We start from the raw sequence: 27,656 nt of genomic DNA on the forward strand, positions 1-27,656 counted from the left end.
AGTTCGACTTTGCCTTTCATCCTTTCGGGGTCGATAAATAAAGTACCAGTTTCACACTGGGGTCGATGTAATCGACTTAATCCCTTTGTCTGTCCTTGTTTGTCCCCTCTGTGTTTAGCCCCTTGTGAGCAGTAAAGAAATATATGGTGTCAAGATTTTCATCACTCGAAACTGCAACTGCTGCTGCCACTGCCACCAGCATCATTACTTTACATCCACTTTTCCATGCTGGTATGAATTGAAAAGGTTTTTCAAAGGCAGAGTTTTACATCTGAATGTCCTACCTGCTGCCCTTTACAACAAATAGTTACACTATCTTTACAAATAGATACACTGTATCTTTACAAATAGGTACAGTGTGTCTTTACAAATAGGTACACTGTCTTTACAACAGTTAAAGAACAGTGTACCTATTATAAAACTGGGACATACAAAGAGTCAGCAGATAGAGAAGTGTAAAGCCAACAAAAATTTAAGAGAAATGTCAAAATACAAAAAAATTCAATGTTACCTTTGTAATAAACCACCTCGACAAGCATACTCCCATTCTGCTTCAGTTGGCAGCCTTTTGCCAGCCCATTTACAGTACTTAACAGCATCATTCCAAGAAACATGGATAACTGGATGGTTCATTCTAAAAAAGATTATATACAAATACAATATTCATTTATTTATTACTTACTAATACTACTAATTATTATCATTATTACATTGGTGTTATTATTATTATTATTATTATTATTACTACTTTGTCACGCAGTGTAGATAAAAATTGCAGCAGGATATTTAGTCATTTGTCAAGTCACAACAAGGACTGCAGACAGCTAATACTTTCCTTGAAGGTGGCGAGCTGGCAGAAATGTTAGCAGGCTGGGCGAAATGCTTAGCAGTATTTCGCCTGTCTTTATGTTCTGAGTTCAAATTCCGCATAGGTCAACTTTGCGTTTCATCATTTCGGGGTCAATAAATTAAGTGCCGGTTGCATACTGGGGGGGGGATCTAATCGACTGCCCCCCCCCCTTCGGGCTTTGTGCCTAGACTAGAAAAGATAATACTTTCCTTGAAATGTGTGCAGCACTTAGCAATACTGAATTCCCAACCACTTGAAGTTTGTGGGATTGATCTTAATGCCCCAATCACAACTGGCATCACTTTTACATTACTCTCTCACTTTCCAAACAGTCTTACTATCTTCACTTTAAGTTTAGAATAATCTCAGAATATTGTTGCTTTCCCATCCTCCAGCATTACATGGATAGCCACATGTTCATACCAATTCTTTGCAATTTCATGTTGGTATTTATGACTTAAAAGCCAATGAAGGCACAAAGAGATTTTATCATGGCAACACTTGTATTCTTTTTGCACAAAACTCTTGCAACCATTTATAAAGTGGGTTACATTTTCCACATTCTTTCCACAGTTTGCATTTCTGGGTGTCAGAAGTTTTGTACATGCTATATTTTACAGAATTGGTAGCAATAGCTTAGCCTTGTGCTGCATTCATAGGCTTTCAGTGGTATGTTTCATATAACCTTGCTTAAGCCATGCCCATGATGTTTTATCCTTCATATCCTGTGTGTCTCATTCAAACTGACCATGCATTCTCATTTCTGGATCATTTCTCTTCTCAACTCTTTGGTTAAACCCTTCCTTACTAAGTATTTCAGCTGCATTTATACCCATATCTTCTGCTAACAGAGAAAATGCTTAGTTGCATTTCTTCAATTTACATTCTGAGTTTGAATTCTGCTGGCAAGAACTTTGTCTTTCATCCTTTCACAATCAATAAAATATATAACAGTCAAGTATTAGAGTTGATGTAATCAACTCCCCCCCAAAAAATTACTGGCTTCACGCCAAAATTAGAAACAATTATTATTATTACTGAGTGAGAGAGCAGTGCATGCCATCAGAGACACTGGGGTACAAAGAGATGAAGCCCAATATACCCATCATGACTACCTGTCTGATAAGGGTATACCAGGCACATGCATCACAACCATATGTGTATGACATAGTGACCTCATATCAAGATAACCAGTGCATGACTTTGCAGGTGGGGCCTAGTTTGAGTAATCCATCCTGCTTAAAAGGTCCCTGAATAAGGTTTGTTTAAGGATGATGAACAATATACCCATGTTAAAAGAGGTGAGTTATTCAAACCCCAAAGAATTCTTCTCAACACATGGATATGATGCTCCCCAACTACTTCTGCTCGTGATTAGAGATGCACATATCATAAGCCACCAAGGGATATGCTCATCTGGTTATGGTCAAACAACTGACAAGCAAATCTGTGGTATTGAGCAGAATATTTACTGTAGCCCATCTTTTATACAAAGACAAAACAATGTACATGATAACACTTTCAATCAGTTAAGATCAGAAGTCATGAGAGCCACTGCCTGGTACTGCATCAGGGCATTTATTATTATTATTATTATTATTATTATTATTATTATTAAGACAGCAAGCTGGCAGAATTGTTAGCAAACTGGATGAAATGCTTAGTGGTATTTTGCCCATTGCTATGTTTGAGTTCAAATTCTGCTGAGGTCGACTCTGCCTTTCATCCTTTCGGAGGTGATAAATTAAGTACCAGTGAAACACTGGGTCAATGTAATCGACTAGTTCCCTCCCACCAAATTTCAGGCCTTGTGCCTATAGTAAAAAGGATTATTATTAATAATAATGATAATAATAATAATAATAAAGATAAAGGTGGCGAGCTGGCAGAATCATTAGCATGCTGTACGAAATGCTTAGTGGTATTTCGCCAGTTGCTACATTCTGAGTTCAAATTCTACCGAGGTTGACTTTACCTTTCATCCTTTCAGGGTCGATAAATTAAGACCAGTCAGGTACTAAGTCAATGTAATTGACTAGTTCCCTTCCCCAAAATTTCAGGCCTTGTGCCTATAGTAGAAAGGATTAATAATAAAGATAACAAAAGATAATACTCTGTGGTGAGCAGAGTAAAGACAGCAAGCTAGCAGCATCATTAGCATGCCAGACAAACTGCTTAGTAGCAGTTTTGAGTTCAAATTCTATCAAGGTTCACTTTGCCTTTCATCCTTTTGGGGTCAATATAATAAGTACCAGTTGGACACTGGAATACACTTGCCCAAGGTGTCATGCAGTGGGACCGAACTGAAGCTTCACCTCACAGCCAGACCTGTGCCTAAGATAAGATATAAATATACATGTTGACACTGAAAAGTACAAAGACTTATTAAAACCCATTGTAAATCTGTTTTATTACCTTTTATCTCTTCTCTTATAAAACTGAACTTTGAACCAAGTTAAAAAAAAAGAAAAAAATTATTAGGAGACAGTTTCCGGTCTTTGCTTATTAAACCCAAACAAAACTTGACAAAATAAACAAAAAAAATCACAAATTATCAAGTGACACTATATGTTTTATTTGTCTGAGTCATTGGGCTGTGACCATGCTGGGGCACTGCCTTGAAAGGTTTTAGTTGAAGAAATCAACCCTTGTACTTACTCTTTTTAAGTTTGGTATTTACTTAATCTGTCTCTTTCGCTGATCAGCTAAGTTACAGGGATGTAAAGAAACTAGCACTTGTCAAGTGGTGGCTGGGGTGAGAAAAACCACAAGCACAATAATACACACACATATCTATATGTACACACACACACATACATACATATATAAGGTCATCCCATAAGTTCTGTCCGATTTTACCTTTTTAAAACTGAATGAAATTTAATAGTATTTTAGAATATCTAATGGAATTAAAAATTATTTTTATGCATTTCTGTACATTTAAACTAATTAAATATTATTTTACAGAATAATAGAATTAAAATTTCTTTGAATAAAACCCTTTCTAACATGGAAGTATCCAAAGAGCATTTGAGGCACATAATGCTTTATGAGTAGAAAAAAGGAAACTGCAGCCGAAGTGACTCAAAACACACACTCAGTTTATGGGAAAGAATGCTTGAATGAAAGAACTTGCAGAAGATGGTTTGCAAAATTCAGAAGTGGAGATTTCAGCCTTGAAGATGAAGATCGAATAGGACATCCAGTTGAGTTTGATGATAAGCTCCTTGAGGCATTACTTGAAGAAAATCCCACATTATCAGTTGAAGAATTGGCAATAGAGCTTAGTTCAAACCATACAACAGTTCATCATCATCTTCAACAACTTGGAAAGGTTCCTAAACTTGGAAAATGGGTGCCTCGTGAATTGTCCAAAAGCAGCCGCAAATCCCAAGTTGACATCTGCTCTTCTCTCCATTCTCGTGAACTCATTTCACCCTTTTTGGATAAACTTGTGACGGAAAATGGATCTTCTATCGAAATGTTAAACATCTTAAACAGTGGGAAAAAGCTCAACCACAACCAAGATTCTTCTCTCTATCTGGTGGGATTGCAAAGGAGTAATTCACTTTGAATTGTTACCACCTCATGCAACAATCAATGCTCAAGTCTACTGTCAGCAATTAGAGAGTTTGAACCAAGCTTTGAAGAAAAAAAGACCCGCTTTAGTGAATCAGAAAGGAGTGATGTTTTATCAGGACAATGCATGACCCCCACACTGCAAAGACTACATCACAGAAGATTGAAGAGCTTGGTTGGGAAAAAATTCCTCATCCACCTTATTCTCCTGACCTTGCTCCTTCAGACTACCATTTGTTTCATTGTTTACAGAAACATTTGGAGGACATAACTTTCGCAAGCCAGGAGAAGGTTGAAACTACATTTCAGAGTTCTTCGCTTTGAAACCAAAAGAATTTTACAATGATGGGATTAAAAAGTTTGTAAATAGATGGAAGGAACTCACAGATAATCAGGGAAAGTACATTGATGATTAAATTTCAATTAAATACAACATTTGATCAGTTGTTTTCTTTATTCAAAATTCGGACAGAACTTATGGGATGACCTGATATATATATATATATATATACACACACACACACATACATACATATAATTGTCACTGAATGTGACTAGGGTGTTAGGAAACACCTACATTGCTAGAAATAAGAACTAAAGTGCTCTAATGTTGTACTTAATGCACATGAATGAAAACATACTGACAGGGACCTTACTTGTCTGAAAAATGCTGATAGAGATTTCTTAATACTCACATCAGTTTTGGCAATTTCAGTTGCCTCATCAGTTAAGCCCACTTGATTGTTGGGCTTTTTCTGGACTTGCATTGCTATCGAAATTGAACCAATCCTATGACTGGCACCCGGAAGATGCCAGGATCCCTGGACTGGTGGTACGTAAAAAGCACTATCCGAATTGTGGCCGATGCCAGCGCCGCCTCGACTGGCTTCCGTGCTGGTGGCACGTAAAATGCACCAATCCGACCGTGGCCGTTGCCAGCCTCGCCTGGCACCTGTGCGGGTGGCACGTAAAAAGCACCCATTACACTCACAGAGTGGTTGGCGTTAGGAAGGGCATCCAGCTGTAGAAACATTGTCAGATAAGACTGGAGCCTGGTGCAGCCTTCTGGCTTCCCAGATCCCCGGTTGAACCGTCCAACCCATGCTAGCATGGAGAACGGACGTTAAACGATGATGATGATGATGATTTCCATTATCCAAATTATTGGGTGATTTCATGATTTGCTAATGTGTGTATATAAAATTAATATAAACAGCATTTTATACTGACGTCAGTATTAAGAATTTTCCATCAGCATTTTTCAGATGATTAAGGTCCCTGTTAGTGCATGTTTTCATTCATGTGCATTAACTACAGCATTAGAGTACTTTAGCTCTTATTTCTAGCAATGTATGTGTTTCCTAACACCCTAGTCATGTTTAGTGACATTTGTAATTCTCTTTTTTGGTGAAACATTGGAAACTGCTGTTCATATTAATTATATATATATACATACATACACACACACACATATATACATAAAATGGTGGTGCCCCAGCATGGCCACAGCTCATTAGCTGAAACTGGAAAAATCAAATCAAAATCAAATCATATATATATATACACATACACACATATATAAATACATACATATACACACATTACAATATATATACAACAGATTTCCACACAGTTCAGTTTCTGTCTACTAAATTCACTCGTAAGGCATTTGTTGGCCTAGGGCCATAGTAGAACCGAACCAGAAACCAAAGGGTTGCAAACCAAGCTCCAAAACCACCTGGCTATGCCTGTGCCTACATGACTGTTTAAAAAACCCAAACAGAACTTGACAAAAAGAGAGGGGAAAAAAAAAAAATTAAAATTTCAAATCATGAAATAAAAGTTTAGCATAAAAAATATAATAAAAGAGAGAGAGAGAGAGAGAGCCACTAGAATTATAAATCTGATATAGAGCCAAACTAGAAATGTTTAAAAACAAGACTCTTGATAAATGATTTGACATTTTGCAATTGTTAATTGGTTGGAAAGGTTATTAGGGTAAGCTGCTACAGGATATTTAAAATCTCAACTAGTTCTGTTCATACACTAAAATTATTGCTGTTGTTTAGCTCCAAGTCAACTTGTTTGAGCAGATATGATCAAAAGCATTCTAACCATGGCCATCCTGTCCTTTCAGACATTTGTGAGTTGACATTATTCTAGGTGTCCTTTTTTTTTTTTTAATTTTATTCAAGACAGCAGAATGTGATTTGATAAAGACTTAATTGCTATTTCTAACAAGTTTTGAATGGCTATCTAGAGGCTTCCTCATTTGCTGGCGTAGTTGTTATTATTATTTTATTATTATTATTATTTTTTCTTTAGTGCCAGACAAGCACTGGACTTGACATAATCAACTGTTTCATTCTATAAAATTTAAGATATTGTGTCTACATATGAGAACTGCCAAAGTCAGCTTGGTATTTCATCCTTGCAGGATTGATGAAATAAAGTATGAGAGTTGATGGTATTGCTGAACACCCTCTTCTCAAAATTGCTGGCCTTGTGTCTAAATTAGAAACATTATTGTTGTTGTTATTATTATTATTATTATTATTATTAAGACGGGGAGCTGGCAGAGTCATTAGCATGCTGGACAAAATGCTTAGCGGTATTTCACCCGTCACTACATTCTGAGTTCAAATTCCACTGAGGTCAACTTTGCCTTTCATCCTTTCAGGGTAGATTAAATAAGTACCAGTTACGCACTAGGGTCAATGTAATTGACTTAACCCCCCCCCCACCTGCCCTTGTGGAAAAAATTTGAAATCATTATTATTATCATCATCATTATTAAGGCGATGAGCTGGAAGAATCGTTAGCATGCCAGGTGAAATGCTTAACAGTTTTTGTCTGAGTTCAAATTCTGCTGAGGTTGACTTTGCCGTTCATCCTTTTGGGGTCGATGAAATAAGTACCAGTTATGCATTGGGGTCAATGTAATCAATATATGAAGCCCAGTATACCCATCATGACTACCTGTCTGATAAGAGTACACCAGGCACATGCATCACAACCATATGTGCGCGACATGGTGATCTCATATCAAGATAAACAGTGCATGACCTTGCAGGTGGGGCCCAGTTAGAATTTTCTTCAGGTTGAGTAGCCCATCCCACTCAAAAAGTCCCTGATGCAGTACCAGGCAGTGGCTCTCATGGCTTTTGTTATGGAAGTGTTGTCATGTTTATTGTTTTAACTTGGTATAAGAGATGGGCTACAACAAATATTCTGCTCACTTCCACAGATTTGCTTGTCAGTTGTTTGACCATAACCACTTGAGCATGTCCCTTGGTGGCTGACGATATGTGTATCTCTGGTGATGAACAGAAGTAGTGGGGGAGCATCATAGCCATGTGTTGAGAGGAATTCTTTGGGGTTTGAATATTTCACCTCTGGAAGCATGGATATTTCATTCAACATCTTTAAACAACCCTTATTCAGAGACCTTATTATTATTATTAATTAATACATGTAGTGATGCTACTGTGTAGGGTTCAGCGCGCATGCGCAGAATGGGACTACTTCCGGGTGGCCACCGGAAGTCTTCCCCATGCGCATGTGCGGGAAACGTTCCCTTACCTGCCAAACTCAAATCTACCTCTCCGGCTCCACAGCTCATCGCGATCGGACGTACATTTAACAGGCTCTGACAACCTCCCGACATAGCCGCCAACGACCATCAACAAACTTCAACAAACTAACAAGAAGCTGCACATCAGAGGTTGTCTTTCTCCCATCAGACACACGTACGAAATCGCAATAAATAAACGAACTGCTGTCTTTTTACCTACAACCTGACTTCATCTGTATTGTCTTATAAAATTGTATGTAACTAGATCGGATATCGACACCCTTTCAGTGAATCGATAACAGATCCTTCGCTACAATTGGTGACCCCAAGCTGAAAAAAAAAAAAAAGAACAGAACAGAAGACGCAGCGAACAGGTTTTTTTTGCCGAATAGAGTGCTGAACATTCATTTTTTCATTTTTTTTTCTCTTTCAGTACGGTGAGGTGGGTACAAACAGGCTTATTCATCGCACTCAGTACACAAAAAAAAAGAAAAAAAAAGAAAACACACACACATTCATTTTTTTTTCCTTTTCTGTATTTTGTTTTCCTTTGTACACACACACTTATTTTTGCTACCCACGAGGTGCACACACAAACACAACGGTACACAAAACACAATTTTGAATTGCTTTGTCGGTTCCACGTGTTCTCTCTCCATTTCTCGATCATACCTTCTGCCCCTTTCTCACAGATTCCTTCCGACAAAGGCATGGCTTCAGGTTTGCCTTCATTCACGGGGATGCGGGGCTGTGGTTTGCCCAGGTGGAATCTCACTTTGCCGCGCATACAATTCCTCCACAACAGCAGTTACATCTGCTGTACTCAAGTTTGCCCTCCCGGCTCGCCACATCGGTCAGGGATCTCATTGTGAGTCCCCACCCTGACGCCACATATGCGTCAGTAAAGGCAGAAATCCTCCGCCACAATACGCGCTCGGAGGAAAGTCAGTTCAACGAGCTGATGGCCGACGAGCAGTTGGGGGACAGAACTCCATCCCAGTTCCTGCACCATCTAAGGGAGCTAAGCGGCAATGCAGCGGACGCGCCGCTCTCACAAAAAATATTTTTTTCCAGGCTGCCTGCCCACGTGCAGACAATGTTGGCCACGGCACTGGATTCTGTGTCTGTGGACCAGATCGCCATGATGGCCGACAAGGTGTTGGAGTTTTCGCGCCCATCTCCCTCGCGGGGCCTGTACGCATGTACAGAGCCCCCTCCGACACCTCCGACGAACGATAAACTATCCGAGAACATCGATGCGCTTACGCGGAGAATCGATGATCTGTGCCGTGTGATCGGGCGCCAATCTCGCAGTCGTAGTCGCAGTAGCTCTATTTCCCGTAGTCGGAGTGACTCTGTTTCTCGTTCCGGCTGGTGCTGGTACCATTTGAAGTATGCCGAAAAGGCAGATCGGTGTACCCAGCCGTGCACTTTCAAGCCCTCGGAAAACTAAATCCGGAGGAGGTGAGCACGTCACCTTCTTCCATCTCGTTTCCCAAACATCGTGCATTCTTTGTAAAAGATCTGGTGTCGAAGAAATTCTTCATGGTAGACACCGGCTCCTGTTGCAGCATCTGGCCCCTTCGTCTGGCTGCAGACAAGCCCAAGCGCTCTTCGATTGTCTTGCATGCTATTGACTCGTCGCCCATAGCCACTTACGGTCAGATTTCGCTGCGCCTCGACCTCAACCTTCGTCGAGACTTTCAATGGGTTTTCGTCATCGCTGACATCCCGCATCCTATTCTCGGCGCTGATTTCCTGGATAGGTTTAATCTATTGGTGGATGTCAGGCGTCGGAGGCTTCTTGATAGCACGACGTCGCTCTCTACACCGACTGGGAGTTCCACCACTGCGGTCCTTAGCCCGACATTCTTTGTTGCCACCTCTGGAGACCCTTTTCACACTCTTTTGGTTTCATTTCCGGAGCTAGTGGACATTGCCTTTAAACCGGAAAAGCCTACCCACTCGACCCTCCATTTCATCACCACCAATGGGCCGCCTGTATTCTCACGCCCCCGGCGCCTTGCGCCAGACCGACTAAAAGCGGCCAGGGCCGAGTTTGAGCATATGCTTCAACTTGGCCTTATACGCCCCTCCACCAGCCCATGGGCATCTCCCCTTCATTTGGCGCGAAAGGGCGAGTCTGATTTTCGCCCAGTTGGAGACTATCGACGCCTCAATGCCGTAACTATAGCCGACAGATACCCGATTAGAAATCTCCGGGACTTTACGGCAAATCTCCATGGTTGTACCATTTTTTCGAAGGTCGACCTTATACGCGCGTACCATCAAATACCGGTCAACCCAGCCGACGTTCCGAAAACTGCGATCACTACCCCCTTTGGGTGTTTTGAGTTTTTGTACATGAGTTTCGGTTTGCAGAATGCTACTAGCACTTTCCAGCGTTTCATTGATGAGGTTGTCCGCGGTCTTGATTTTGTGTTTGCCTATGTCGATGATATACTCATTGCGAGCGACACACGTGAAAATCATCTCCAGCACCTTTCTCAGCATCTTCGTGCTTATAGTATACGTATAAATCCCGACAAGTGTGTTTTCGGACGCTCTTCCCTAGATTTTCTAGGCCATCATATTGATTCGACTGGAATCAGCCCTCTCTCGTCAAAAGTCGATGCCATTCAACGCATCACATCCCCCACTTCCTTGCGCCAGCTCAGGCATTATCTAGGGATGATCAATTTCTACAGACGTTTCATTCCCGGTTGTGCAGACAAGCTACTACCTCTCACCAGGCTATTGAAGGACACTCCTAGAAAGGACAGTCAGGTCACCCTCTCTGTTGAGGCAGTGACAGCCTTTGAGTCCATTAAGAAGGAGCTGGCTTCTGTTTCTTTGCTTGCACATCCAGTTCCTGGTGCTTCTCTCTCTTTGACTGTAGACGCATCAGACACTGCGATTGGCGCTGTGTTACAACACACAGTGGATGATCATATTCGACCTCTAGCTTTCTTTTCCCGTCAACTGCAACCAGCTGAACGACGATACAGCACCTTTGATCGTGAGCTCCTAGCGATCTATCTATCGGTTCGTCATTTCCAGCATCAACTTGAAGGGCGAGATTTTGTGATCTATACGGATCACAAGCCCCTTACGTTTGCCCTACTATTATTATTATTATTATTATTATTATTATGCTTGAGGCAGTGAGCTGGCAGAACCATTAGAATGCCAGAAAAAAAATGCTGTGGTATTTTGACGCATGATGTTCTGAGTTCAAATTCCACCAGGATCAACTTTGTCCAGGGTTGACAAAGTAAACTACAATTCAAGTACTGGGATCACTGGTACTAATTCCCTCTTCTCAAAGCAACCAGCTTTGTGTCGAAATTTGAAACCATTTAAGGGGTTGAACTGGCAGAACCATTAGCATGTTAGACAAAATATTCATGGAATTTCTCTCAGCTCTTCTTGAGTTCAAATCCTACTGAGGTTAACTTTGATTTTCATCCTTTCAAGGTTGAGCAAATAAAATATTGGTTGAGTATTGGGGTTGATGTAATTCACTAACCTTCTCCCTCAGACTTTCTGGCCTAGTGCTTATAGTAGAAAGAATTATTACCTTTGCCTTCGCCAAGGCGGAAGTATTGTTTTCAGTCGTGTTTGTTTGTTTGTCCATGGAAAAGATATCTCAAGGACCATTGGATAGATTTGGATGAAACTTTCAGGGATGTTTGGCCTTGTGACTGGCACAAACTGATTAGATTTTGGGATCAATCTGGTACCGGACAAGGATTCTGGATTATTCTCCTGTTTTTTTTTTTACTTCGTTTTTGAGAGCAGTTGAGATTATTTCAGATATTCTCATTTTAAAAATCATCTCCAGTTAATTGTTGAGAGGACGGTGTTGCCTTGGTGGAGGTTTGCACTCTCTGAATGCTCTTAGTATTATTATTATTGTTGTTGTTGTTCAAATTCTGCTGAGGTTGACTTTGACTCTCATCTTTTTGGGGTTGATAAGTACCAGTCATGTCCTGGGGTTGATATAATCAAGTAGCCACCTTCCCCAAGATTTCAGGCCTTGTGCCTATAGTAGAAAGGGTTATTATTGTTGCTGTTGTCATTCCTAGCATAGGCAAAAGGCTAGAGAGCTTTGGAAGAGAAGGTTAGACAATATTACTTACCCCAGTATTTGACTGGTACTATATTTCCTCATTTCCAGAGAGATGAAATCAAAGTTGACTTCAAAAGGATTTGAGCTTAGAACATAAAGAGCCAAAACAAACACCACAAGGCATTTGTCTTAGTAATTCCATCAAAGTGCCTGTACTTTTGTTTTTGTGGGAAGAAGCCATGAAGTCCCGTGGACACACAGACAGATATTCACTTTTATTGATATAGATTTGTTCACCCTTCAAAGGCAGAGTTGGCATCAGCGAGATTTGAACACGGAACAGAAATGACTGTAACAGAAGACAAGGAATTTTGTCTAGCACTCTAATGTATTTTCAAATCCATCAGTTTTCTATCTTAATATCACCCTCATCATTTTATGTCTGTTTTCCATGCTGGCTTGGCTTGGATGGATTGTCACAGACTAAATCAGTTCTCATTCAGGGTTAATACTCTCCATGATGTGTTGGAGCACCATGTCTCACATGTACAATTTATTTACGCATGGTTTCTATGGCTGGATATCTTTCTTAACACCAGCCCCTTACAAAATGTACTGTATACATTTTACCATAGCGCCAGCACTAGAGAGGTTGCCATGTTCTCATCAAAACTAAGGAATGTTCTCTATCTCCATACATTTGCCAACCATTTTAAGAGTGTAAAGAGTGCATTTTGAGACCTCTTTATCCATCTCATCTCTTTATTAGTTATAATTAGATATAATAAACAACCAAAATTCATTATAACAAAGAAAGCTGTCGTATAATGTATACTGGTAGTAACTAATCAGCTTTGTAAAATTTACTTATTAATATTTTGTGTAAGTTAAGAAAGAGTGACAAGTGAAAATTTTGTAAATATGATTAAGTTTCCATCATGTATGAACTATAAAAAATAGTCTAATACCGGGGCATATAAGCTCTCAGCAGAAAAAATGGTCATTAACTTATAATCACATTTACATTTCAGAATTTATTTGGCACCCATTACATCAAATTAACATAGATTTCAAATTCATGAGAATGTTATTTCAGAATTCAATAGCCATTTTACCACAACATAATAGTAAATGAACATATTAAATATACATTAACTAATGTTTGTATTGATCCCTGAGAGATATGAAATAGGAGATTAACATCTGCAGCCAGGCGTTCTTATATTTTACCATAATCTAGACAAATACCATGTTTGATATCACTAAAACGGTTTGGTCTCAACGTGTAAAGCACACTTACAAAATTCTCTCTCTTTCTTTCTTCCTTTCTCTCTCTCTCACATTATTTTTCTTTTTTCTGTCTCATTCACACACAAAACAATAGTAAGGGCTTACTTTCTTAATACCCAGCTGTTTATATTTTGTTTAAAATTCTGTTGATACATAACTGTAACATGTAAGCATTTTTCTTACTATTCATAATAATAGAATTGTTGGTTGGTAGAGTCATTTGAGGACAACCTCTCTAGTGCTGGTGCTATGATAAAATACACACAATACATTCTGTGAGGTGGTTGGTGTTAAGGACATGTAGTCATAGAAACCATGTTTAAATAAATTCTACATGTGAGATATGATGCTCCAACACATCATGGCGAGTATTAACCCTGAATGAGAACAGACATAAAATGATGAAGGTGATATTAAGATACGAAACTGATCATCATCATCATTTAACGTCCGTTTTCCATGCTAGTATGGGTTGGACGATTTGACTGAGGGCTGGCAACCAGATGGCTGCACCAGGCTCCAGTCTTGATCTGGCAGAGTTTCTACAGCTGGATGCCCTTCCTAACGCCAACCACTCCGAGAGTGTAGTGGGTGCTTTTTACGTGCCACCTGCACGGGGGCCAGTCAGGCAGTACTGGCAATGACCTCACTCGTACACGTGCCAGTAAAGCGATGTTGGTATCGATCGCGCTCGAATGGTGCCCTTTTACGTGCCACGGGTACGGAAGCCAGTTGGCTGCTCTGGCAACAATCACACTTGGATGGTGTTCTTGGCACCCTACAAGCATAGGCATAAGTGCCAGTAAGGCGATGCTGGTAACAATCATACTCGAATAGCCGATCTGTCAACGATCACACTTGTATGGTGCTCTTTGCACCCCGCTAGCACGGATGGATTTGAATAAACATTAGAGTGTGAGACAAAATTCCTTGTCTTTTGTTACAATCCTTTCTGTTCTGTGTTCAAATCTTGTTGATGCCAAACTCTGCCTTTCACCCTTTCAAGGGTGAACAAATCTATATTGATAGAAGTGAATTTCTGTGTGTTCTCATACAGGCTCCTGGTTTCATTCCACAAAACAAAACACACACACAAGCAAAAACAATGTACACATAATACATACATCTATGTTAATAAATGCAAATTTCGGCGTGTATGTGTGTGTCTGTATTAGTATCATTTCCTCTCACAAAAGACAAAATGAAAAAAAAATAAAATAAAAAACAACAGCATAAACCCACTCAACACATACACAAAGAAAAATGATGTACATACATATAGTATGACTAAGTGATTAAAAATTTACTTCCTAAACACACTGTACATTCCCAGGTTGACTAAAGTGTTGCAAGTGGATTTGGTAGACAGAAACTGAAAGAAGCCCATTCTGCTTATATCTGAGTGTGTGTATGTGTGTTTACACTATGTTGCAGTTGTAAATGAGTGTCACCATCATAAGCAATCTTATTCAGGTGATCTTACGGTACAAGTACCATAACTGCCAATTATAAACCCATGTGGGTTTGTTTACATTTCTGAAGAAAAAAGAAACCCTTTTCTCCCACCCCTAACCCAAACCCTAACCCTCCATATATATAAAAAAAAAAAAACTTTACGGAGAGTGATAATTTTCTTCAAATGTAAACAAACACACATGGCAGTTATGGTACTTGTACCGAAAGATGGCCCTCATTCATTTCCAATCCTTCATGAATACATGTCTGGCTATGCGAAAATATTAATTTGCTTGAAAACAGATAAGGGTTGGTGACAGGAAGAGCATCCGGCTGAACCATGAGATTGTGAAGTAAACTACTTAACTACACAGCTATATCTTTCCTTGCACTGTTAGTTATTCTTAGCAACATCATTTCATTCCACTCTACTATAAAACTGTAGCAGTGTGCCCGGATGAAATGCAGCATCCTCATACTCACAGTTCCCTATACATCAACAACTGCATCCTTCAAAACTTCCATGCTTCCTGAGATTCGCCAACACTAAACCTGATTTTCTCCCCTCCATACACACAGAAGCATGTATCTGACTCATACACTGTTCACTTCCCAGACATTTGTACATTAAGGCACATGCTTTATACACACTTTTGACAAGTTGTGATGCACCTGAGCACTGTATACAATAATTTCATTATTATATTATCTTACAAACAATAATTCTGAACACCTTTTCAAACTCCACCTGTCTAACACCCGTGGACATGTTTACAAAGTCAGAAAACAGCACAGTTCCTATGACTTTTGGAAACATTTTTTCATGCTAAGAGTTGCTAAAGCATGGAACAAACTGCCGGCATCAGTTGTTAGAGCACTGCATCCTTCAAAACTTCCATGCTTCCTGAGATTCACCAACACTACACCTGATTTTCTCCCCTCCATACACACGCAAGCATGTATCTGACTCATACACTGTTCACTTCCCAGACATTTGTACATTACTGCACATGCTTTATACGAACTTTTGACAAGTTGTTGTGCACCTGAGCACAATATACAATAATTTCATTATTATTATTATAACTCGAAACGAGCTTATGGATAGTTGGATAGACAGGCAGTCAGATAAACAGAGGTAGCTCATACACACAGCTATGAAATATTTATACAGGTATTTTATTATGATTCAAAGTCAGATACACACCTGTCTCTTATTGATGAATCATTACCTTCTGGTGCTCTCCAGAAAGCTCCATTAACAGACACCCACCAAGGAGCAGCTGTTACCTAAAGAAAAAAAAAAAGAAAAAAAAATATATACCGTGGAAATCAAACATATAAAATTAATCTTTACCAAGTTATCTACAATCCTATATACCAGTTTGTGGTGAGAGTACAACACCCTTTGACAAGAATAGACAGGACCATTACATATGAATAGTAGCGGTCTGATGTAGTTGGTAGTTCATAATTTGATCTTCGAAGTCCAGGTACAATTCAAGTTAGTGTGTTGGAAATATTGATTGTTGGTTCGTTATGTGTTTGTTGCTGTTGCTGTTTCTATTTTGTATTGTTATAACACTGTTACAGTATATTCTTTACCCATTGTCGACATTATCAACCGCACTCCGATATTTTTTTCTACTCTAAGCACAAGGCGCGAAATTTTTGGGGAGGGAGAGGCAGTCGATTAGATCGACCCCAGTACACAACTGGTATTTAATATATCGACCCCGAAAGGATGAATGGAAAAGTCGACCTTGATGGAATTAGAACTCAGAATGTAAAGACAGACAAAATACCTATTTCTTTACTACCCACAAGGGGCTAAACACAGAGAGGACAAACAAGGACAGACAAACGGATTAAGTCGATTATATCGACCCCAGTGCGTAACTGGTACTTATTTAATCGACCCCGAAAGGATGAAAGGCAAAGTCGACCTCGTCGGAATTTGAACTCAGAACGTAATGACAGACGAAATACTGCTAAGCATTTCACCCGGCGTGCTAATGTTTCTGCCAGCTCGCCACCTTAAAATGGTACAATATTGGAGGCATAAGGATAAAACAATCAGCAATCCCCAATATTTTTTGCACAATGGATCAGTTCTGTGCAAGACAGCTTTTCCATGGCCTGGGGATCAAATCATAACAAAACACAACAGAGTGCTTAATATGCAATTTTATCTTTTTTTTTTTGCTTCAGTTACCAGAATGCAGCCATGCTGGGGCACCAACTTGAAGAATTTTTAGCTGAATGAATCGATCCAGTACTATTTTTTTCAGCTTAGTACTTATTCTATCAGTCTCTTTTGCTGAATTGCTAAGTTATGGGAATGTAAACACACCAACACCAGTTGACAAACGGTGGTGGGAGACAAATACAGACACACACAGATATAGAAAGATAAATACAACGGACTTCTTTCAGTTTCCATTGACCAATCCACTCACAATGCTTTGGTCGGCCCAAGGCTATAGAAGAAGACACATACCCAAGGTGCCACTCAGTGAGACTGAACCCAGAACAGGTTGGTTGGGAAGCAAGCTTCTTACCACACAGCCATCATCATCATCATCATCATCGTTTAACGTCCGTTCTCCATGGACGGTTCGACCGGGGTTCTGGGAAGCCAGATGGCTGCACCAGGCTCCAGTCTAATCTGGCAATGTTTCTACAGCTGGATGCCCTTCCTAACGCCAACCACTCCGTGAGTGTAGTGGGTGCTTTTTACATGCCACCTGCACAGGTGCCAGGCGAGGCTGGCAACGGCCACGGTCGGATTGGTGTATTTTATGTGCCACCGGCACGGAAGCCAGTCGAGGCGGTGCTGGCATCGGCCACGAGTCGGATAGTGCTTTTTACGTACCACCAGACCAGGGATCCTGGCTGGTTCAATTCGATTTCGATTTCGCTTGCCCCAACATGTCTTCACAAGCAAAGGGGGTTGGCATGGGTGTCTGTCGTACGGTCGGATTGGAGTATTTTACGTGCCACCGGCACGGAAGCCAGTCGAAGCGGCGCTGGCATCGGCCACGAGTCGGATAGTGCTTTTTACGTACCACCAGACCAGGGATCCTGGCTGGTTCAATTCGGTTTCGATTTCGATTTCACTTGCCCCAACATGTCTTCGCAAGCAGAGGGGGTTGGCATGGGTGTCTGTCGTCGGATGAGGTTCTATATCGACTCGCTTGCCTCAACAGGTCTTTGTGTCCAAGGGAGGAAAGGCATTCATAAGTGGGCTGGGCTCACTTGTCCTGCCTGGTCTTCTCACGTACAGAATATTTCCAAAGGTCTCGGTCGCTGGTCATTTCCTCAGTGAGGCCTAAAGTTCGAAGGTCGTGCTTCACCACCTCGTCCCAGGTTTTCCTGGGTCTACCTCTTCCACGGGTTCCCTCAACTGCTAGGGATTGGCACTTTCTTACACACCTATCTTCATCCATTCTCGCCACATGACCATACCAGCGCAATCGTCTCTCTTGCACACCACAACTGATGCTTCTTAGGTACAACATTTCTCTCAAGGTGCTAACGCTCTGTCAAGTATGTACACTGACATTACACATCCATCGGAGCATACTGGCTTCATTCCTCACGAGCTTATGCATGTCCTCAGCAGTCACGGCCCATGTTTCACTGCCATGTAGCATGGCTGTTCGTACACACGCATCATACAGTCTGCCTTTTACTCTGAGCGAGAGGCCTTTAGTCACCAGCAGAGGTAAGAGCTCCCTAAACTTTGCCCAGGCTATTCTTATTCTAGCAGTTACACTTTCAGCGCACCCACCCCCACTACTGACTTGGTCACCTAGATAACGGAAGCTATCAACTACTTCTAGTTTTTCCCCCTGGAAAGTGACGGAAGTTGTTTTCTGCAGATTTTCGGAGATTAATGCTCCCGAGCATCTGCCACATACAAAAACTATCTTCCCAGTTAGCCTACCTTTGACATTGCTGCACCTCTTATGTGTCCATAGCTTACACTGGGTACATCTTATAGAGTTTCTACCTACACCTTTTCTACAGATCGAGCAGGGCCATCTTCCTGAAGACATTTGTGGATTGTCTACCTTCCTACTTATTAGTACTTTGGTTTTAGCTAGGTTGACTCTAAGGCCCCTCGATTCTAAACCCTCCTTCCACACCTGGAACTTCTCCTCCAGTTCTGATAGTGACTCTGCAATAAGAGCAAGATCGTCAGCGTAGAGGAGCTCCCAGGGACAGCCTGTCTTGAATTCCTCCGTAATTGCCTGGAGTACTATGATAAATAGGAGGGGGCTGAGTACTGAACCCTGGTGGACCCCAACCTTTACTTTGAATTCTTCTGTGTACATGTTGCCAACCCTAACCTTACTTACGGCATCTCTGTACATGGCTTGCACAGTCCTCACCAGCCATTCATCTATCCTTAGTTTCCTCATTGACCACCAGATAAGGGATCGGGGGACCCTATCAAAAGCTTTCTCCATGTCAACGAAAGCCAGGTACAGGGGCTTATCTTTGGCTAGGTATTTCTCCTGCAGCTGCCTTACCAGGAATATAGCATCAGTGGTACTTTTCCCTGACACGAACCCAAACTGCATCTCATCTAAACTAACTCTCTCTCTAATTAGTTGGGCTATGACCCTCTCTGTAACCTTCATTACTTGATCCAACAGCTTGATACCTCTGTAATTATTTGTATCTAGGGCATCACCTTTACCTTTGTAGCAGTTGACTAGTATGCTGCTGCACCAGTCATTGGGTATGACTCCTTCGTGTATCACCTGGTTGACTATACGGGTGACTAGGTTATAGCCGACACTGCCAGATATTTTGAGCATCTCTGCAGTAATTCCTGATGGGCCTGGGGCTTTCCCTGTCTTCATGCTTCTAATTGCCTTAGCTACCACGGAACTATCAACTCGGATAGCTGGTCCCTCTGTTGGGTCAACATTCGGCAGACTCTCTTTATCCCATTCATTTTCTTTATTCAGGAACCTTTCATAGTGGCATCTCCAAACCTCTCTCTTTGCATCCTCATTTAGCGCAAGTGAACCATCATCCATGCGAACACACTTCTCTCCTACCACATCACGATTCTCTCTCACACACTGTCTTGCAACACGAAATACCTCAAGTCTTTCATCCTCACGGCTCAGAACATTGGCAAATTTTTTCTTATCCGCTTCCCCTCTGGCTAAATAAACCTGTCTCCTAGCTTCCCTTCTGGCTGTCTGATACAATTCCCTGCTACCACCGTTCTTCCAGTCCTTCCAAGCCTGTCTCTTTTGTCTGTTATATATTACATATATTATAACAGCCATGTCTGTTATATATTACATATATTATAATATATAATATAGGCATATATCCTGGTGGTTACAGTATTGCACTCATGATCGCTTGATCATGTGTTCAATTTGTGGACTAGGTGGAACATTGTGCTCTTGAGCAAAACACTTCATTTCACATCGCTTTGTAGATCATTTCAATATCTGACGTATGGCACCCTTGTGCACCTATACAATGTTGAGTTGATGGAGTGAGTTAATGTCCAACACATGCATTTGATCAATATAAGCAAATCATTTGTGCAGGTCATTCCATATAGACTGAATACTCATATGTCATCTTCAAAAGGAGATTCTCTCATATGACATATATAAAACATATATAATGTGAAAACACCCTGTAGACTGCGGCAGTCAATAAAATAGAAATAGAATTTTAAAATTTATTCTTTCTACGTGGCCCAGCACCAAATGATCCACAGCCTGGCAATTGTGAGTCTCTGCTATATATTACATTTGACAATTATTTTAGGTTATCATCAAAGTTAATGAGATCACACGATCAGGAAGTAGGCTGTCATAATTTCAAGACTTCTAAGACTCTTGTTTTTAGTTCTCATATTTTCTTTTACCTGCCAGTGCCACCTGACTGGCTCCTGTGCCAGTGGCATGTAAAAAGCACCATTTGAGCATGGTCACTGTCAGTGCCAGCTGATTGGTCCCATGCTGGTGGCACATAAAAAGCACCATTTGAGCATGGTTGTTGCCAGCGCTACCTGACTGGCTCCCATGCTGGTGGTATGTAAAAAGCACCATTCAAGCGTGGTTGATGCCAGTACTACCTGACTAGCCCTTGTGCTAGTGGCACGTAAAAAGCACCCACTACACTTTTGGAGTGGATGGCATCCAGTTGTAGAAACTTTGCCAGATTGGATTGGAGCCTGGTGCAGCTTTCTGGCTTGCCAGCCCTCAGTCAAACTGTCCAACCCATACCAGCATCGAAAGCAGACATTAAACAATGATGACGATAGTGGATTCCCTCTCTCAACGAGGTCTTTATCTTACAAGTTACTTGGCAACCACACTGGTGCTGGTGCCACATAAAAAGCACCCGAGCCAGTGCCACATAAGAAGCACCTGTGCCAGTGAAACATAGAAGGGACACATGCTGGTGACACATAAAAGGCACCTGTGATAGTGACACATAATAGACACCTGTGCTGGTGACATGTAAAAAGCACTTGTGATGATGACATGTAAAGGGCACCCGTTCTAGTAACATGTAAAAAACACCCAGTACACTGTGTAAAGTCATTGGCATAATAATAATTAATAATAATGAAATTATTGTATACAGTGCTCAGGTGCACCACAACTTGTCAAAAGTGCGTATAAAGAATATGCAGTTATGTACAAATGTCTGGAAAGTGAACAGTGTATGAGTCAGATGCATGCTTGCGTGTGTAAGGAGGGGAGAAAATCAGGTGTAGTATTGGCAAATCTCAGGAAGCATGGAAGTTTTGAAGGATGCAGTGCTCTGACAACTAAAAACTGATACTGGGAATTTGTTCCATACTTCAGCAACTCTTGGCGGGAAAAATGTTTCCGAAAGTCATGGGAGCTGTGTTGTTTTCTGACTTTGTAAACATGTCCACGGGTGTTAGACAGGTGGAGTTTGAAAAGGTGCTCAGAGTTATTGTTCGTAAGATGGTTAATAATTTTATGGGTGTCTGCCAAGTCAGCTGCCAAACGTTGGAGTTTCAATGTATCCATGCCCAGGGAAGTAAGGCATTCAGAATATGGCAAATGCTTGATGGAGGGTATTCTCTTGGTTGCACGTCGCTGAATGGTTTCCAGACAATTAATATCCTGGGCAAGATAGGGGTTCCAGACCGGTGATGCAAATTCCAGGTGAGGCCGCACCATAGCTATATAAAGCCTCAGATAGATAGCTGGAGAGTGGCTCACAAAAGTCATCCAGGCAAAGAAACAAAACCAAAACAGATGACTGCAGCCCTCTGGCTTACCAGCTCCGGTCAAACCATCTAACACATGGCAGCATGGAAAATGGACATTAAATGATGATGATTGTTCATGTACTGGTTATATATTGTTTGTGTCCATCGTAGAAAATGTGTGACATCTTTTGTATAACTAAAAGAAAGTTGTAAAAAGACAAAAAAAAAAAAAAAAGGCTTCGTTCTTGGCCACAATGCAAAACAATCTTTGCAACATTAATCAATGGGAGTATCTTTATGTGGTTACTCAACCCATAGAAAATAGCAGCAAAATCATCCTCATATCATACCTTATCATTTTAAAAAGAAAGGGAAGCGCACGTTGGAAAATATAGTCCTGGATACACTATGACAAAAGCGAAAAAGTAGAATGGTCATAGCTAGGATACCTTTGACACCATGAGTTTGCACAATCAATGATGAGGCTCAACAACAACAATCTTTACAAGACTAAAAATGTTTAAATAGACTTGTGTAATTATTACCCTGCTATCCTTTCATACTCACACACACACATACAGAGGCAGACAGATAAACATACTCAGATACATTATACACTATTGCAATCAGCTGCTATTATCATAATTTTGTTTGTATTAATTTTGGTGCACTTTTTAATTGTCACATGACTCCATTACCCAATTATCACAAGTATTGAGTTCACTTGTTTGTCATGTGGACCATACCACTTTCTCAGAAGCACATTACATAACTATTTTCATTGGCTGTTTTCAGCCAATCAAATTGTTTACTTTCGGTATGCTCACTGTTCAACAAACAACTGAACAGAGTAGAAAAAGGACTTTTTGAGCTCTTAAACATACACACTCTCTCATCCATATGTTTATATTGATGTTAATATTCTAACAGACACATTTGTCTTCACCCACTCACTCTCTCTCTCTCTCTCTCCCACACACACACTGCTGTTACAATTAGACACCATAACTTTTGAATCAACAGTATTTCTATTATGGTTTCATCTACGTTTTACGAACAGTTGCTAAATTCTCTTTTAACAGATTACATTTTCACATTCCAAATTCTATTTCTTGTGCTGTTTCTAATAGACACTGAATTTAACCTTTTTAATACTAAACTGGCTGAGGTTACTCCTGATTCTATGACACAAACTTCCTACTTCAACCCTTTTGATACCAACCCACCTGAACCCACCTCTGGCTCTGTAGTACAAATGTCTTGTTTCCGAAAGTTCTGAATTAAAATCTTACACCAAACCTTAGTCAGTTTTATGTTCCTAATATCATCATCATCATCATCATTGTTCGACCGTGGTCGAGACAATGGAATTTACCATGCTACACCAGACTTCACAGTCCATCATAGCATTACGGAGGTCCTGTTGCTGGATGCCTGTATCCCTGGAGATTCCTAACACTAGCTTAATGATAACTAAATTATTATACTAAATTCTTTGTTATATTTCAAATTAATTGAAAGAAACACAGAGCATCTCAACAGAAATATAGTAACAAAAAGGCTTAACAAATGATACCAACCTGTCTGAAACTACCTCTGGCTCTGTAGTACAAATGTCTTGTTTTCATAAGTTCTGAATTAAAACCTTCCACCAAACCTTAGTCACAATTTATGTTCCTAACACTAGCTTAATGATAACTAAGTTGTTTTACTAAATTCTTAGTTATATTTAAAATTAATTGAAAGAAACACAGAGCATCACCACAGAAATATGGTAACAAAAGGGTTAAAGTGATCTAAATTAAAATTCCCAATTAAAAATTTCATGTTAATTTGTGTTCCAAAAATCTGTTTAATAACGAATTATAATACTTTTTTTTCATTATTTTAAAAATTAACTGAAATAAATGGGTGCATTTCAACAGAAATATGGTAACAAATGGGTTAAACAGTGAACGTTTTAATTTACCATAATAAAAATTTTATGAAGAACATTGTGACCTCTCATCTGATTTCAGATGTTTTCCAGATATTTTTCTACAACAAAACATGGTAAACAATAGACACTGTGCAACCAGTTTCATTATTTTGCCCAATAAGATCTGTCAAGCTCAAGGTTTTCTGTTGGTACACAGGAAAACGAAAGATAGTTTATATACAACTAATTCATATCGTTATATTTATAAAGAGACAAGGGTGTGGCAGTGTGGTAAGAAGTTTGCCTCCCAATCACATGGTTCCGGGTTCAGTCCCACTGCATGGCATATTAGGCAAGTATCATCTACTACTGCCTCAGGCCGACCAAAGCCTTGTGAGTGGATTTGGTAGATGGAAACTGAAAGAAGCCTGTCATACACATACACACATATCTATGTGCATGTGTGTGTCTTTGTAGCTGTGTTTGTCTCCTATCACCACTTTAGAACTGGTGTTGGTGTGTTTACATCCCTGTAACTTAACAGTTCAGCAAACAGATATAAAAAAAATAAGTACCAAGCTTTAAAAAAAAAAGTATGGGTGTTGATTAATGTGACTAAAATTCTTCAAGGAGGTGCCCCAGCATGGCCACAGTCTAATGACTAAAACAAGTCAAAAATAAATGCTTTTAAATTTCCTAAATACTTAATAGATTATATCATATGCTGTGTTATGAAAAGTATTAATTACAACTGGCATCCGTGCTAGTGGGGTGCAAAGAACACCATATGAGTGTGATTGTGGACAGAGTGGCCAACCAGCTTCCGTGCCAATGGCACCTAAAAGGCACCAGTCGAGTGTGATCGTTACCAGCGTCACCTTACTGGCCTGTTCTAGTAGGGTGCTAAGAGCACCATCCGAGTGTGATCGTTGCCAGAGCGACTAACTGGCTTCTGTGCAGGTGGCACATAAAAGGCACCATTCAAGCATGATTGTTACCAGTGTCGCCTTACTGGCACTTGTGCCGGTGGCACATGTAAAAACATTTGAGCGAGGTCATTGCCAGTGCCACCTGACTAGACCCCATGCTGGTGGCATATAAAAGCACCTACTACACTCTTGGAGTGGTTGGCATTAGGAAGGGCATCCAGCTGTAGAAACTCTACCAGATCAAGATTGGAGCCTGGTGCAGTCATCTAGTTTGCCAGACCTCAGTCAAATCATCCAATCCATGCTAGCATGGAAAACGGACGTTAAACGATGATGATGATGAACTTTATGCTGTTATATATCAACAGTAATACATAATATTGGAGAATAATAATATAATATTGGAAAAGTGGCCTTATAGTCATAGCTGTATTAAGGAATAATGTATGTCATCCGTACATGTGACTGTTGGTGAAAATGCTTAGAAAGATCACTGGATTTTTGTGAGGTCCATTTGAAGCAACTTGACAGTTTCAGTTGTGAGTTGTTCATATGTAGATCAAGTGAAACAGAAACCTGTTTCATTGATATACAAAATGATTGTGTTTTTCTACTATTCAATGAAACTATGTTGACATGTGTCACTAGAAAATGTTTTTCTTTGTTTTGTTTTTTCCTGGTTTTTGTGCATGAAGGTTGTGCAGATCTGTCTAGCAGGGAGTGTCTAGCTTGTCTGTGCAAGTTTAATAGAAATGAAATAGAAATTGTAGTTAAGACACCTGTATCAGTGACACGAAAAAAGCACCATCCGAACGTGGCAGATGCCAGCGCCACCTGACTGGCGTCCATGTCGGTGATACGTAAAAACACCAACCGATCATGGCCATTTGCCAGCCTGCCCTGGCCCCTGTGCCGGTGGCACGTAAAAAACACCCACTACACTCATGGAGTGGTTGGCGTTAGGAAGGGCATCCAGCTGTAGAAACACTGCCAAATCAGACTGGAGCCTGGTGCAGCCTCCATGGCTTCCAGACCCCAGTCGAACCGTCCAACCCATGCTAGCGTGGAAAACGGATGTTAAATGATGATGATGATGATGAATGGTAGTAACATCTATGTAGTAATAACAGGGTGTAAAAGTAAGAGCAGGCAGGTCATTAATATGCAGGGAGAATGTAACAGACAAAATTAAAGCTTGAGAATGATTTACCATTCTGAGCTGTGGGAGCTGAGAGAGGTGTGCAGTGAAGTTACCTAAGATGATGATGGTGAGACAGGGAGAAGTAGGATAAGACAGTTGTCATCAATGTAAGACAAAAGATAATTAAACAACCTTTGGTAAGAGTAATGAGTTTGGAGAGTGATGAAGATCACAGATTAACAGATCAACCATTTTTGTCCCTATGGACCCCTCTGATTCCTATTTCAGCTGGGTGGACACCCATAGACATTCAATGTTTAAAAAATCCTATTATATTCTTTTAATTTATTTATTATTAGGAATTGTATAAAAAAATTGTTACAGTATTCTGTGTAGTGTAAAAGTTTAACTAACTGATTGCATATTAACAAGTAAATCTTACACGGACCCCACCCAATGGTCACGTGGACCCTGGCTGAGAACCACTGATTTAGAAGAATGTTTTTGTTTTTTTTTATTTGTCTTGCAATTACTTGGTGACCCTGTCAGTGCAGATGCCACTTAATAGCACCAAGTCTGCACTGTAAAGTGGTTGGTGTTTGGAAGGGTATCCAGCTGTAAAAACCTTGCCAAAACTAACCTTGCCTGTGTTTGTGCCCCGTAAAAAGCACTAAGTCCACTCTGCTGAGTGGCTCGTGTTAGGAAGGGCATCCAGCTGTAAAAATCCTGCGAAAACAGTCACAGAAGTCTGGTGCAGGCTTCTGCCTGGCCAGCTCTTGTGAAACTGTTCCACCCATGCTAGCACGGAAGGCAGACATTAAACGATGATGATGATGAATGAGAGAGAGACTTACAGCAAGAGTAATCAGTTTATCGTAACATTCTGATACCACTTTATGTGGCTGTTCTATGTAGAACAAATGTTACTACATTTTAACCCCAGGAAAACATCTTTTCCCACTGGTTAACAATGCACAATGTGTGTCTGTTTTATTGGAAGTAAGGGAGTGAACCACCCCCACTCCAGCATGGCAAAACTAGTAGATCTGGTCAGGTTTCTAGGTGCTTTTCTGTCCTCAGTACTGGATGTTTGCCCACTAGACATGGCAGCTACCTGTCCCTACTCACAACATGTAAACAAAGAAGCGACTATCAGTCACGGATCTAGTAACAAGCTAAAGTGGCTGCTTTAAAAATCTCTGAGAAATCCTCCTAGTAACAGAGCTTAACTGCATTGGTTTGATATCACTTTGTGTGGCTGTTCTATGTAGAACAAAGAGAAAATTAGACTCTGCTGTCAGCACCTTTCAAAATATCCTGGCAGCAGCGTTGTGTTAGAGACAGGGGTAAAAGATGTGAGTGTCAGAGGAAATGGGATTAAAGATTTAGGTGCAAGAGTAGTATAAGAGCAGGTGTGGCAGTGTTGTTAAGAAGCTTGCTTGCCAACTAAGTGGTTTTGGGTTCAGTCCCACTGTGTGGTACCTTGGGCAAGTGTTTTCTACTGTAGCATTGGGCTAACCAAGCCTTGCGAGTGAATTCAGTTGTAGAAGGCATTTTTTGTATGGCTGGATGTCCTTGCTGTCACCAGCCCTCACCTGTTTCCAAGTAAGG

The 27,656-nt window shown here is 40.5% G+C and overlaps 1 protein-coding gene across 1 annotated transcript in view; it reads right to left on the reverse strand.

The window, feature by feature from the left end:
* The window catches only part of LOC115210711 (formylglycine-generating enzyme), a 57,291-nt gene that overhangs the window by 13,547 nt on the left and 16,088 nt on the right, over positions 1 to 27,656 (reverse strand). The window contains exons 3-4 of the mRNA XM_029779406.2: positions 16,028 to 16,110; positions 512 to 634 (exon numbers count right to left, since the gene is read on the reverse strand). Coding sequence (XP_029635266.1) covers positions 512 to 634; positions 16,028 to 16,110 — 206 coding nt within the window. The remainder of the gene's footprint in view (positions 1 to 511; positions 635 to 16,027; positions 16,111 to 27,656) is intronic.

This window comes from Octopus sinensis, linkage group LG4, assembly GCF_006345805.1.
Source record: "Octopus sinensis linkage group LG4, ASM634580v1, whole genome shotgun sequence".
NCBI lineage: Eukaryota > Metazoa > Mollusca > Cephalopoda > Octopoda > Octopodidae > Octopus > Octopus sinensis.